The sequence below is a fragment of the Netta rufina genome (assembly GCF_964035555.1).
Source record: "Netta rufina genome assembly, chromosome: 22".
Lineage (NCBI taxonomy): Eukaryota > Metazoa > Chordata > Aves > Anseriformes > Anatidae > Netta > Netta rufina.
Genome location: NC_140146.1, coordinates 7,163,265 through 7,178,076, shown reverse-complemented (window position 1 = coordinate 7,178,076; position 14,812 = coordinate 7,163,265). Strand labels below are relative to the sequence as shown.

The 14,812-nt window shown below is 43.5% G+C and overlaps 1 protein-coding gene across 2 annotated transcripts in view; it reads left to right on the top strand.

Moving 5' to 3' along the window:
* The window catches only part of CAMTA1 (calmodulin binding transcription activator 1), a gene marked incomplete at its 3' end in the record, with an annotated part of 330,178 nt that overhangs the window by 295,730 nt on the left and 19,636 nt on the right, over positions 1–14,812 (top strand). The window contains exons 12-20 of one of the 2 annotated variants that reach the window (XM_084300275.1): positions 6,922–7,061; positions 7,306–7,502; positions 7,852–7,930; positions 8,751–9,066; positions 9,448–9,971; positions 10,977–11,164; positions 11,594–11,840; positions 12,305–12,376; positions 13,323–13,343. In XM_084300275.1, coding sequence (XP_084156401.1) covers positions 6,922–7,061; positions 7,306–7,502; positions 7,852–7,930; positions 8,751–9,066; positions 9,448–9,971; positions 10,977–11,164; positions 11,594–11,840; positions 12,305–12,376; positions 13,323–13,343 — 1,784 coding nt within the window. The remainder of the gene's footprint in view (positions 1–6,921; positions 7,062–7,305; positions 7,503–7,851; positions 7,931–8,750; positions 9,067–9,447; positions 9,972–10,976; positions 11,165–11,593; positions 11,841–12,304; positions 12,377–13,322; positions 13,344–14,812) is intronic. The other variant, XM_084300276.1, reaches the window with a different exon arrangement.

Below are 14,812 nucleotides of genomic sequence, written 5' to 3'. Positions count from 1 at the left end.
AGAGTACATGTAGTCATGGACTGTCCCAATCTGAGCAGGCACTGGAAGTTTTACAAAGCAGGTACTTTTGCAGTCTCAGGTAAAAAACTTGTGTGGCATGAATGGCTAACATCTATTTAGGTTTGTACTGAGGAAGTTCTGTTCTGTTGGAGGATGCTATGGGAGAAAACCAGAGGCACGACTCCCGGGCACCTCTCTCAGGGAGTTAAACCGGATTAACTCCTCTGTTCATTGCACTTTCCATTTATTGCATCTGCTGTAGTGGCTCAGAGCTGTTTTTCCAGGTCTGCTTTAAGTTCATCAGTGAAGTGATCTGGACTGAAGAAATGCCAGCTTAAACCAATCCTGCCAAAAGAGACTGTAACATGAAACTATATCCAGGTTCTTTGGTCTTAACTGTGGAAGTATACACTCCGTAGCTCTGTAAAATGCTGACTGATGTGAGTAATCAGTCATCCTTAAAAGACTTTACCAGATTAATTTTGCATCTATAGAAATACTGTGTGCGTAACTTGCTATCAGTAGTAGGCTCCCTCTGAGTACAAATTAAGAAGCTTGTTCTGGTTACAAATGATGTCTATTTTAGGGAAATGAGGAGATTTATTTTTTTCTAGATTCAAACCAGTTTCACAGTACACATCAAAATCTGGCCAAGTAGCTCCTTCCGTCCCTCCCAGCTGGACAAGCCAGGCTCCCATCAGGCTGCTGGCACTGTGGAGCAGCCCAGCCCTGATGTGACCCTGAAGCAACTGGTTGTCTGAGGAGGGCCAGACCCTGCCAGAAAACATCACTGTGAAGACTTTGCTCTATTTCCCAAGCTTGTTTTTGAGTTCATGGGGTAGCTTCTCACTATACTATGAAGGACTGAGGATGCCAGAAGTGAAAATGGCTTTGTGGCTTGATAGAACAGATACACTAGATTAATCTGTGATCCAGGAGTAGTTCTAGGAGCTTGCAGAGTTCCACAGGAGTTGTGGAGTGAGAGGGATGAAACAAAAATGGGTCAGTACATACTGCATCAACTTTTGGGATCCTTCATATCCCAAAAGTTTCAGAGCTCCCATCAGATCCAGGCAACTTCTGTTGGAAAAGCTCTGAGACTTGTCTGTGCTACCTTGCTTGGGCTCATTCTGTTCACAAAATAGGCCTTTAGTGGCTAAAGTGACCAACTCCTCCAGTTATGTTAAGGAATAATAGTGAGAAGTAATCTTGATGTTAACATTTTATGGATAAATTTGAAGAATAATAATTTCCAGAAAACATGTAAAGTTCAAAATGTTTTCTGTAAGTTACGAGGTGTCTCAGTTACATAAATGCAATCATTTTCATCAGCTTCATTAGAGGCAGCCTTGAAGAAGGGCTTTAGAAACCTACAAAGTCCGTGAAGTTTAGTCTTCAAATCATGCTACATTGGCAAAAGGTTTTTCAGTACTTTATATACTGCCCCAGGTTTTAAAGAGTGTTCGAAGAGGTCAGAGTATGTGTGACAAGGGAGACCTTGAGCAACACAGGTGTTACCAGCAGGAAAGCCTGGAGACAGCATCAGGAGTTCTTTAGATTTTTTTGAGCATCACCTGTTGGAGGGCAGAGCATTGGTAAATATGTCAACTGCTTGTTACTCCTTAAATATTATAACATCTCTTCAGTTCGTATGTAATGTGACAAGCTCATTTTTTACTTACAAAAGATTCTGAAATGTGATATTCAAAAGCAGAGTCCTTGGATAAACCCTTAAATAGGTGGACGTGTCTGTGTTCACTCTCATCTTTGCTGCATTTGGAAAAAGTTAGGGTGCTTCCAGTGCAAGAAATCTGCTGGGCTGGGGCAGTTTAAATTTCCTGACTGTTATAGCATGAGAGAAGCTTATTTTGACAACTTGATTTATAGGCTATTGAGCATTTGTCTTCAGTGCACTGTGAGGTAGAAACTTGTCATGAGATCTTCTGTTTAATGTAAAAGATAAGAACGTATAAAGTGTGGTCATATAACGTCATTGCATTCTAAATAGGTGGTTCTATGCAGCCCCCTGAAGTGGGCAAAACAATAAAGACTTTGACTAGCAAAATAAGAAATAATAAGGGATAAATGGTCTTGGATGTCAGAGCAATACTTGTAATGTTCAGCCCTGTAGCTCTTATAACCCACCTCTTAATTATTGCAAGGTAAAGCAGTTATTGATAAAGGCAAAGCAAATTACTGCTTTTTTTTTTACCTTTTCATTTGTACTTCATTTTTATCCTGATTTTGTTGCTTGGGTTTTGTTGATAATGCTTTTTTGGCAATTACATTTTTTATAGGAAAATCACGGTCAGAGAGTCAGCGGGACTGGGTCAGGTTTTGTCATGTTTTCTTGAGCAGTGCCTCTTTCGAGTCCAAGCACTGCATTTTGCTTAAACAATGTGTTGTGGCATCTTTCTTTTGTTGAGCTACAGGATCGTGTTTCAGACCCCAGTTATGTTCTGAACAGAGTTTCCAGGAGGGAAAAAAAAAAAAAAAGAAAAAAACTGCTTCTCAAAATGTGAGAGGTTTTCTTTCTGTTCAATTTCTTTGTATTACCTAGCTGTAGCAGTCATCTTCCTGTATAGACTGTTAACATGCATACAGATATATCAGTTTTAAAGGTATTGCATAAGACTCAAGGGTTACATAAAGCTGATGTTGTTTGAGCCATTTAAACCCAGGACTATATAAACAGAAAATGGTATTTTCATGCCAGTCTCTGTAACATAAATTGTACTTGCATATTCAACGTTCTCAGGTCAAGCTGACCAAGCCCTGTTACTGAGGCTACAGAAGCGATAATGTTTTGATTCAAGCTGACAAACCTTGGACTTACAGAATAGTGAATCTTAAGAGGTCACGCAAAGACTTACCCTTTAAATTAGGCCCCAGCAAAATCTGAGTTGTCAAGGTACATGATCATCTTTATTCATTGTAACTGAATTTCGAAATGATAAGACTAGTGCAGCTTTTTTCTGAAGAAGAAGAAAAAAAGTCTGGAAGTTCACCCACCTGTAAACAGTTTGTTTTTAAAAGGATCCTGAGAGATGCTGCAAGAATGCACCAAGAAAGAAGCGTGTGGGAGCTGATGTTTGTATGTGGTTTACTTTTGGGAGCCATAATTGGAAGCAAGCAGGTTCCGTAGTCTTCTGCAAATGAGGAGGGCAATGTGCTGTTTACAATGCTGAGTGACTTGAGAGTCTTTCACAGAAACGGTGAGGTGTGGTGTTCTCTCTGTGGTCCAGAGGAGGCACCTGTTGGGTTCTTAGCAGTGTGCAAACTGTGGTCCAAGTGCCTCGAGTCTGAGGTATGTCCAGACTTCCACGTGGAAGAAGAGGAAACTTTCATCTCATTGTTGAGTCCAGAGGAAACTTCAGGTGGAGGTGCCCTTCCCTTTGGCTGTTATCCTGTGCTTAGGTGTCTTGGTTAGGTTAAGAACATGCCAACTCTTGCAGCATAGCTCGTTGCTGTCTTCCCTTTTACTGTTCTCTCCTGCCCTGACTTTTTTTTTTTAGTCCCCACAAGACCAGAACAGCATGTGCACTTCATGTGACAGTCATTTTTGAAGGCAATGGTTTAGTGTATGGAAATTCTGTAGGAGAAGAATTCTGAAATTGCCATCGGTTTTGACTTTGATCTAATTGCTTAGGTAGCACATTAAATAACCTGGAAAATGGGCAGCTTAGAGACAGATTAGAGACACTTCCTGTGCATTACCATCCTACTTCCATGTTTGCTTCCTGGAGCTTTCTAATCCTACAGTGCTGCTGCTGGGTAAATAGTAACAGTTCCTGCCATAGTGGGACAGGGCTTCCTTCAGTCTGTGTCGGAGCTCCAGAATCTTTAATTCCACTTGCTATTTTATTAACAGCAGCATATTTCTGATCTGCCTTTAGACAGAGCAGTTACAACCATGTTAAAAACACAGCTGTCTTGGTGCGTTACTGAAGGTTACAGGTTTAAGACTTGAATTAATTTTTTATATTTCTCCTTCAGATTCCTGTTAAGTCAAATAGATGCCTTTTGCCACCTAAAATCAGGTAGTCCTGTCCTAAACACCTCCTGGGAGCATTGTCCAGGTGTCCAAAAAGGAGTACGTGGGGATGTTCAGTTTCAAATTCTGTCTCCTGAGAAAAGTTTCCTTCTTTCTTTGTTTCAGTGTTCCTGTCTGAGAGCAGTGGCAGTGACAGACATCCCTTCAGTAAATTCAGTCCTCTGACAAAAAGTGCCAGGATGCATTCACTGCTATCAGTTGCTGTGTCAGGAGAAATTGAGGCTTCAGTCATTAGAGACCACAGGGCTACATCTTTATAGAAGAGCCTGGAAAATGGAGACTAGCATGGGGTCCCCCAGTTCTGTTCCACAATGTTTGGAGCTTAAAAAAAAAATAAAAAAAAAAGAATCTGCAGATTTTACTTTTGTATCTCGCTGGAGTAGTATGAGGTTGGAAGCCCAGATGTGATAGCTGGGGTTTGTTGCTCCTCTTAACTCTAATAAAATGCAAGTGCTGGCAACTCAGATAGCTGTGTACAATTGAATGTATGTTTTGTACATTCAATACCGCTCTGTTAACCTCAGTGGCAGACACGGCTGCTTTCCCTGGTGCTTGAGTTACCACGGCTCTGTTTGACACAGGCCTGTGGTGAGAGGCGATGGCGCGGCAATGCCAGGTCACTGTCAGTCTCTGCAGCATACGTGTTCTGCATGGCAATGGGGAAGGAGGAGACAGGGATGTGGACTGCACTGCAGCACACTGCAGCACTGCCAGAACAAAGGCTTGTGAGAAAACACGACTTGCTCGCTGCTGTGTGCCAGCCGCAGTTCAGAGGCAAGGCCTTAAGACTGCATCTGCATTATGAATATTTCCTTAGAGAGCTGCCAGCCATCTTCCCAGAGGCTTTGCAATTAACAGAACGAGTAAATTATTAATAAGGCACTAATATTAAATAATAATGTTTTCAGCTAGGCAAGGGAAGACCATAGTGAGCTCACCTCTAAAATGAGGTTAGAAGTGGGGTGCCAGCCATACTCCTGTGTTCCTGGCTCTTGAGCAACCAGTGTGGGATCACAGAATCAGAGTGGTTGAGGTTGGACAGGACCTCTGGAGGACATCTGGTCCGAGCCCCCTGCTCAAGCAGAGCCTCAAAGATGCTGAGTTACAATTTGTTGGAGCTGGCCAGAGGAGAGCTGAGTTCGTGTCTGCTGCCAAGCCACAACATCCTGTTAGGGAATGAGGGATGAGTTTAAGCCAGCTTCTGAGATGTGCCTTAATGGTTTGCAATGTGATCTCTGGTGCAGTACAGCAAAGAGATTCATATTTCCGTTATTCTTTAGTAAGAGTTGTGCCTTGCAGGATGTAGTATGCTGGATGTTTTATTTATCTATTTGTTTGTTTTGACTAATGGCTAGAAAGTCAGCAGGTGACGTGGAGCCGTCATCTCACAGACAAATGGCTAGGTAAGGGGCTAGGTAAGGAAAAACCTTGCTTCATTTAATTCCTTCAGGTTAATTGATGCCTGACTCTTGGTTCAAACAGAGGCTAAAAGTAGATCTAGCATGTGAGAGTTGTGCTGGTGTGGACTTCAGTTAACTTTATGATAGCTTTGAAACACAGCCAACACACTTGCACTACAGCACTATTGGAAGCTATTAACAAACTTTTGAGGAGCAATTACTCCTGCAGTATGCTGCTAAGGACTCTGTGTGTGACAAGGCCAATTGGAAAAGAGTTTCTGTTTTAAAACCTGATCAGAGCTTGTTAATTTTCATGCACGGATTTCCATTACTATTAGTAGGCTTTATTCTGGGTTTCACTGCTCTGAACCACCTCATCATGTCCACGGGTACATGAAATCAAACAGGACGGGAGTTTTTTTTTCCCAGAAATTTGTTATATATGCTGTTAGCATGATAAAAAACATTCCTGAAATACTTCCTATCCACAAGATTGTCCTACCCAGCAGGTGCGCTCGCACAAGCCATGTGAAGTATCTCCCCTATGGGTCATTAGACAGAAGGAGCCCTCTGTGTTTGCAGCCACTCGAGTTGCACTGACTGGACTTAAACACAACAGTATCTGTTGAATTAATCTCTACAGTCTCAGGTTTAGCAATGTCCTATTAACCAGTCTAAATTTCCCTCCTCTAATTTTCAAGCCATAGTATCTGTATCATAGTGCTAGGTTACAATGCAAGGAGAAAACACAACAACAACAAAAAAAACACGAATACAGTGTTTAGACTTCTGCAGAGACCACGGGGCTCTGCTTTTCAAAAGGATACTCCTGGATTATCAATGCCCATACTCTGTGATTTCTGATAGTCCTATTTCAGGTGCTTGGCTGAAGCTGTTTTCCAAGAAAGGGAGTCACTCAGGCAAGGAATGAGTATCTTCTTAATGGCTCCTTGTTCTAAGCACAGAAGGAAGCAAAGCAGTCTTTTTCCTCTAGGCACCATTACTGCATGATTTCAGGAGGCAAGCCAAGATGAATTCAGTACTCCAGTGAAAGCAGGGTGATTGTCTGTAAAACTGAGAGTATTTCAATACAATTCTACTGAAACACTGTCTGAACAATTGTATTTGCTCAGGGTTTACGTGTGTTTTCAAAGAAGTTGCATTACCCCAATCTTTTATTGTATGGATGCAGCTAGAATCACAAAGAAAGGGACCCCTCTTCTGCCCATTTTTTGTGTTTTTCCTTCTATTACCTTTAAGGAGGTTCTCTAGAATTGCAGTAAAAAGGCAGCCACAGGAACTTAAAGAGGTAGGATACTGCAGGGCAGGCGTCCCTGTGCATTGTCAAGCGGAGCAAATCTCCTTCATGATGTTCAGGACTGTTGCTTGTGACTCTCTGCAGTAGGCTGCCAAAAACTAATCTTTCTTTCTGTGGAAATACCCTCATTCTGCCTTTCTTCAACCTAGATAATCAGTTCAGGATGTCAATACTGGAGCGCCTCGAGCAGATGGAGAGGAGAATGGCTGAAATGACAGGCTCCCAGCAGCACAAACAAGGAGTAGGAGGCGGGAGCAATGGGAGCGGGAATGGAGGAACACAGGTGCAGGTACAGACGCTGCTGTGTAGTCACAGCAGCTTTATTCTTTCCTACCAGCATTTGTATTTGATGGGGGTTGGAAAGGATCATAGCTTTTCTTAAGCAACAAGTCTTCTTTGTGGGCATCTTTAACAGTAGGTGACTTTAACTTGCGTTTGCCGCTGTCTCATACTTCTGAAAGTGAAAGGTTGCCTGCTTAGGGCAGGTTGCAACTCCCGTCAGTGGTTAAAGTGGGTTGTGTGTGGTGTTTCAGTGCGTTTCTGGGACTGGGACCTTGGGCAGCTGCTTTGAGAGCCGCGTGGTGGTGGTGTGCGAGAAGATGATGAGTCGTGCTTGCTGGGCAAAGTCCAAACACTTGATCCATTCAAAGACTTTCCGAGGAATGACACTGCTCCACCTAGCTGCCGCCCAGGGCTATGCTACACTGATCCAGACCCTCATCAAATGGCGGTAAGACCCAGCCTGTTGGACTCTTGGGTGTCAATACAGACATGGAAGAAGCATATGTAAGCTCTGCTTGCTCCAGGTTTCTAGTTGCCCTTCACAAACTGCACCTTTTGTCCCTTACAAACAACCAAGTCCCTGAACTTGTACTTGTCCCCTGTATCTTGAGAGAATTGAGATCCAGTCATGGATATATCATGCTCTTAAAGTCTCTGCTGGGGGCACCACCTGTAGTATATGTGTGTCACGGACGTGTGTGGCCATTTTTGTGGTATGGTGCACTGAGTGAAGCTACAGATTTAGGAAATGGTTCTAACTTGTCTACAGAGCATCATTTGTTTTGTTTCCTCTCTAGCACCAAACATGCAGACAGCATTGATCTGGAGCTGGAAGTTGACCCGTTGAATGTGGATCATTTCTCCTGCACTCCTCTGGTAAGCAGCAGAAACTGAAACTTCTGGGAGAGTCTGAGGGCCCTCTGGAGTTCTTTCTGATGTGTTATTTTCCTGATGCATTTTACACTCTGAGAAGTAGATGTTTCCTGGGTGTCCTTGCTGTGTAAATGTTAAGACATGGTACTATTAGCTTTCTAGCATTTTGTTGAGAGAGACCAAACAGAAAAATCTTTGTAATTGAGTAATGTGAGGACAGACAGGTGGTTCTGGTCTGTGTTTTACCAAATATCTAGTCTCTGCTGCTGTTCTGGGGAAAGGCCTTTACATGCCTTCTTTCAGATTTTCCTCTTTGACTGTAGAGCTTGTAAAAACGTCACAATATCTTGGTCATTGGAATCGAGACTGAGAGCTTAAGCAAAAAGCCAAAGTAGGTGGAACCTGAAGTGCCAGGTTACAACAGCAGTGTGTTTGATTGTATTGTTCCCAGCTTTTACTTCTGTCTGTTTCTGATCTCAGAGATTCCTTTCTGTTTGAAGTTGGTCTGTCTCTGCAGTGGTTCCAGTGGGTATGACAGCTAAAAACCAATACATGCATTACCAAATGAGAAACTATCAGCTTAATTTGGCAGATAGAGGTTTCTCCCTCAAAGGAGTGAGCATCATGCATCTACTCCTCTGTAATGGCCTTTTGTTCATATAGGACATTTATAAAAACCCACTGGTGGTGTTCAAACATGGCGTGGTTTTGCCAGTCAATTTTCTGTGAGCTGAGGGTACAACTCCACTGCATTAACAAAAAGAGAAAGAGAAGGGAGGTCTACCAATGGGTCACTTCTTTGTTTGTTTGTTTGTTTTTTCAGATGTGGGCATGTGCCCTGGGCCACATGGATGCAGCTGTTGTGCTGTATAAGTGGGACCGCCGAGCCATCTCTATTCCTGATTCCCTTGGGAGACTGCCACTGGCAATTGCCCGGTCTCGGGGCCATGTAAAGTTGGCAGAGTGCTTGGAGCAGCTACAGCGTGATGAGCAACCTCAGCTTGGGCAAAACCCCAGAATTCAGTGCCCCTCAAGCACAGACTCCAGCACAGAGAGCTGGGTGTCCCAGTGGCACAGTGAACTTATTGCCTCTCAAGAGCCTCAGAAGGGAGTCACTGTGATTTCTAGTACAAACACAGGTAAGACAACCCTGATGGCATGCACTGCTTTGATGAGATGTGACATGTAAAATCATGGAGCAAAGACCTCACCTGGGTGGCAAATGCCACCTGTAGCCCTGTTGGCCATGCTTAACTGCTTTTTTTGTATACTCTTGCATAAGTATTGGGAAAAGAACCAGGAATGTCTGCTTTAGAAAGATGTGTGTATCTGAAGAAGAATTGAGGTAATATCCTCCCTGGGTGACAGTTACTTCTTTGCATGTACTTGACACCCATGCATTTTAGTGTCCTAGAGCATGGCATGAATTTCCACCTGCTGCTCTGCAGCAGAAGCTGTTGTAGCTCCTACAGCAATCACGTTGCATACTTCATTTTGACCATTGATCTGTTTGTTTCCAGAGTTGAGACGACCAAGATCAGAACCTTCCAGTTACTACAGTAGTGAGACTCAGAAAGATTACCCTGCACCCAAAAAGCATAAGCTGAGCCCTGAATATTTTCAAGCCCGGCAAGAGAAGCTGCTTTCCACTGCACTGAGTCTGGAACAGCCAAGTGTCAGAAAGCAGAACTCCAGCTCCAAGCAATCCGCCACTGAGACAATCAGCCCCAGTGAAGGGATAAGGGACTATGGCCAGGAGCTCTCCCAGCACATCCCAGAAGCTGCTGGGTACCGGGGCTCTGGCAGCCAAGCAGGCATCAAATGGAACCCAAAAGACATTTATATTGGTGTGTCTGCGGTGCAGGTGACAGGGAGCCAGAAGGGGACTGCTCTGGGGAAGGACACTGTAGCCCATCGGCTACGCCAGCGAGAGCAGATGAACGTGCTGATGATGGCTGACAGGGAAATGGTGGATGCAGAACTCTTGTCTTATAGGGACAATGTAGGGGATGAGGACTGCTTACCCCACATGGATGACTTGCAGGTAAACATAATCATAGCACCAAGATTGTCCAGCGTGAGACAACTCTCTGTCAGCCTCTTCTGCTCAGCCACATGTCTTGGCTGTGCAGAAGAGCGTGACTGAGAAATTTTCGTGGAAGCTTTCAGCTCTGTCAAGGCTAAGGGAAGGCATGTAGGGGTGACATCTTGGTGGGGGTCTGTTATAGACCGCCTAATCAGGATGAAGAGATGGATGAGGCATTCTGTGAGCTGCTCTCAGAAGTTGCATAATTGCCAGCACTCGTTCTCATGGGAGACTTCAACTTCCCTGATGTATGCTGGAAACTGCAGAGAGGAAGCAGTCCAGGAGGTTTCTAGAGTGTGTGGAAGACAGTTTCCTGACACAGCTGTTACGAGAGCCTACCAGGGGAACTGCCACACTAGACTTGCTCTTCACTAACAGAGAAGGACTGGTGGGTGTTGTGAAGGTTGGGGGCTGTCCTGGGTAGAGTGACCATGAAATTGTGGAGTTCTCTATTCTTGGTGATGTCAGAAGGGTAACCAGCAAAACTGCTGTCTTGGACTTCTGGAGGGCAAACTTTGACCTGTTCAGGACACTTGTTGCAGGGGTCCTTTGAGAATCACTCCTGAAAGGCAAAGTGTTCCAGGGAGCCTGGATGCTCCTCAAGGTGGAAATTTTAAAGGAGCAGGCTGTTCCTGAGTCCCATAAGGCAAGCTGGAGCAGAAGAAGACTGGCGTGGATGAACCGGGAACTTCTTTTGAGACTCTGGGAGAAAAAGAGTATGCCGTCTGGAAGAAGGGACAGGCTACTTGGGGAGAGTACAAAGAATGCTAAGATATGCAGGGAGGAAGTTAAAAAGGCAAAAGTCCATCCTGAACTCAGATTGGCCACTGCAGTAAAAGAGAACAAGAAATCCTTTTACAAATATATTAACAGTCTTTGACATACAAAGCTGGGTTGTAACATGCAAACACAAGGCTCTTGTTACCAGTCAGTAAGAGATTGCTCTCCTTTCCCCCTCCTCAGGTGAATATGATGACACTTGCAGAGCACATTATTGAAGCTACGCCTGACAGGATCAAGCGGGAGAATTTTGTGCCAATGGAGTCGCCGCTGGTAGAGAGAACGGAGAGTGCTGCCATGAGCACCACAATGAGCTGGCTGGCCAGTTACCTTGCTGATGTTGATCATCTGCCGAGTGCTGCACAGATAAGGTCAGTAAGAGTTGAGAAGTTGCTCTGGGATTTTGGGCAGGCTGAAAAATGGGTGGCATGCACTGATTCTTTAGCCTGCAGATTCTGTTTCTCAGTGGCACTCAGTGCTGGTGCTCCAAGCCCAGCCACACCCTCATGCACAAAGGTATCATTGCCGACACAGCTACAAATTCATGGAAGAATGGGAATGCATGCAAGAGGGGAAGTGCAACAAAATTGCAGTACCATAAGGTCTGACTTGTGACTTCTCTTCCAATGTCAAGCCTATGCAATACAGCACAGTCAGCCTTAGGAATGTGGAATGTTGGTTGGAGAGGGAGAGGGGAGCTTGAGCTGCTCCCTCAAACAGACAAATGTTCCGTTCCCTATCTGTGATGCCAGTTCAGCTGCTTTGTGAGCCAATAATTCCTACTGTGATTGATATTTCAGAAGTCTGTATAGTGAACCCTTGACCCCTTCTTCGAACACCAGCTTGAGCCCTGCAGGCTCGCCAATCAGTGAAATAGCTTTTGAGAAACCCAGCCTTCCCTCGGCAGCCGACTGGTCTGAATTTCTGAGTGCATCCACCAGCGAGAAGGTAGAGAATGAGTTTGCACAGTTAACTTTGTCTGATCACGAGCAGAGAGAACTCTATGAAGCTGCCAAACTCGTCCAGACAGTGTTCAGGAAATATAAGGTATGTGGCCAAAACATCCCATGTCTTCCTCATTACGTGTGAGAGTACAGTTCGTTACAAAAGGACATGTGGGTAATACCCACCCTTGGGATTAGAAAAAAAAAGTTTGTCATAACCTTTTCAGAGCTCCTGGCACTCACATGTTGATGTTTACCCAGCATCTACCATACCAGAGAGAGCATGCACAGCACTCAAAAAATCATATCCTCAAAATAAACCCTAGAGATTCTGGCAAATTGCCAGAAGTGATCACTGTAAAGATCAATTTTGAGGGTTTCTATCTTATATAAATTGGGTACAGGGACATCTCTAGGAAATGGCTACACCTGAATCAGACTATGATTAGGAGAAGATTTAGAATTCAGTGCCCTGCAAGTTGCTGTGAGCCACTTATGTTCTTACAATATCTGTCCTGTTTTTTGTTGAGGTCTGATTAATTGTTGCTGCTTTACGTTTCCACGCAGGGTCGTCCTCTCCGGGAACAGCAAGAGGTGGCTGCTGCTGTCATTCAGCGTTGCTACCGAAAATACAAACAGGTAATCAAGGAAGTGAAATTCTATGAAACGCACAAGTGCCACAAACACGGCCCTCTATAATAGGAATTATCCCACTGTATTTCTCTTGTATGCTTTTCAGCATGCAGCAATGAAATACCCTGCTTAGACAAAATTAAAAACAAGAAAATCTGTATCCTGAGTCTTAATTCAGAGAGTGCTTCCTTCAAAGGATTTTGTTTGTGATGCCTGCATTTTTGCTGTGAGATAGAGGGCAATAATGTATTCTACATTGGCCAATATGCATGCTATTGTCTGGTGAAACTATTCTCTGACTAGTTGCTTGCCAAATTTCATTGTGAAATTGAAGTTGGTTTTGCCTTCAATAAGGGCAAAGATGAAACATAGCTTTTTATTTCGCACATACTCAACTTTTAAACTATGGGAAGTCCCGTGTTTAAGCTTGATGCAGCTTGTTCCAGGACTGAGACTGTTCTCCAAACTCTAGTTGGAGACATGTTTTTAGGCTGAGTTCTCAACCCCAGAAAAAGAAGACTTTTTTTGGTGGAGGCTACAGCCCAGCTCCATATTTTTGCTGTACCTTGCTGGACTCAAGCTGTCCATTGCCTTACAGGCATGGTATATAAAACGAAAGGCAAGATGCTGTACTCTTTCACAACCTTCAAAAACGTTTATTTGGGAAGCCTTTCTAGTGTTAGGTGACTGCATTGTGATTTACATTCAAACTTGTCACGTGGCTGTCATTCTGGAGTGGTGCTTTCTGTAAAACTTAAATTCCTTTCAAAAACTGAATTGAAACTTAATTCCTTTCAAAATCTGAGTGACAAACTGTTTTGCCTTGGATCCTGGAATCACATCTTTTTGAAAGAAGATTTTTGGTTGGTTGGTTTTGGTTTGGTTTTGTTTTTTTTTCAGTTCTTTATTTGTAGAACTAACATTAACTATGTATTTTCTGTTTCTCCCTAAGCTTACTTGGATAGCCTTGAAGGTAATACGAATACAAACACTGTTTTGGGAACCGTCCCCCTTGAGTCACAAACTTTCACATTCAGTATAAACCAGGGGAACTTGGCATTTAGTAAAATGTTTTAATAGTATCCACTAATAAATTCCTGTGGTAGATAAATCACTGACAAATCAAACCTCTTTTGGGAGTTATGCAGGGGCTGCTGTGCCACAGCATGTCAACAGGAAAGTACAATGTAAAAATTAAAAAAAAGTCTCCTGCTTCTACAGGTGCTCATATAAGCAGCGATGGGCTGAGGTGCAGGCAATTTCAAGATTCAAGAATGTTTTGCAGGCAATTTCAAGAGGAGAAGCTTTCCTTTGTTGCTACTTATTAACTTTTGCTTTACGATCGTTCCCTTGGCATTCAGGGAGCACAGGGGAACATTTATGCCACCCACGCAGCTGATGTGCTCTCCATTCTACCTGCCTTCCAAAGGATTTTGAGCATTCCTCTTTAAAACACCTAGGCCATGGATTCCTTAGACCACTGTCTCTTGTACTTTGCTGCTCTTGCTGGGGGCATGGCAGTTAACGACAGCCTTATATTGTTTGTGGCCAATAATTTTCTACTGTAAAGATGGATTTTCCAGCTGTGCAATGTCTCATTCAGATACTGCAATCAGCTGAGCTTTTCTCAAAGCTAGCCAGGATTCAGGGCATGGTTTTCCTGGAGATAATGTGTCCTCAGGATGATTTTCCATCCTCAGCTTCCTCCAGCACCACAGATTTGTATCAGTTAAGTATTCTTCTATCAGGGCAGGAGAGCTGAGCTTCCTTTGGACTGCTGAACTAGCTGAGACTTGCCTCTTTGAAGATTAGGTCATTCCTCCATTTATCTTCTTCCCAGTTGGAGGGAAAGGAGGAAGAGAGGGAGTCTGGGGAGTTGTGGGTGGCCCAAAGACTCGGTACTTGGGCAGGTAGTCATCCAAGTGGGTCTTAGAGTTGAATGCAAACACACTGAGGTCTGGTCTATCCAGAGAATTTTCTCTTTCACATGCCTTGTTCCTCTGTTATGTTACTATATCACTGGGATCAGCACAGGCTTATGGACAGATGAGAACAGTCATAGCTCACATCACTGTTTCATACTTAAGCCCTTCTATTCAGGGGTTTGTAACTCAGCCACAGAAGTGCCCTCTGGGCTTAAAATTGGAAGGAAAAACATCACCAGCTTGTGAGCAGACTTATTGAAAACAACTAATTTAAAAACACAATCTGGTCTATTTAATTATAAATGTATAAAGCAGGAGAAGAAGAAAAAAGGCAAAATATAACTGCACCTAATGACTGCTTCAATTCCAAAAAGTGAAATTTGGTAAATAGTGGTCTGTTATAATATTGAAGGGATTTTTGCTTTTGGGATGGTGTTGGGGTTTTTTGATTGTTTGCTTTTTTTTTGTTTTCCCAATAGACAAGAGAAGTCTATTAAGATATGCTAGGACATTACCT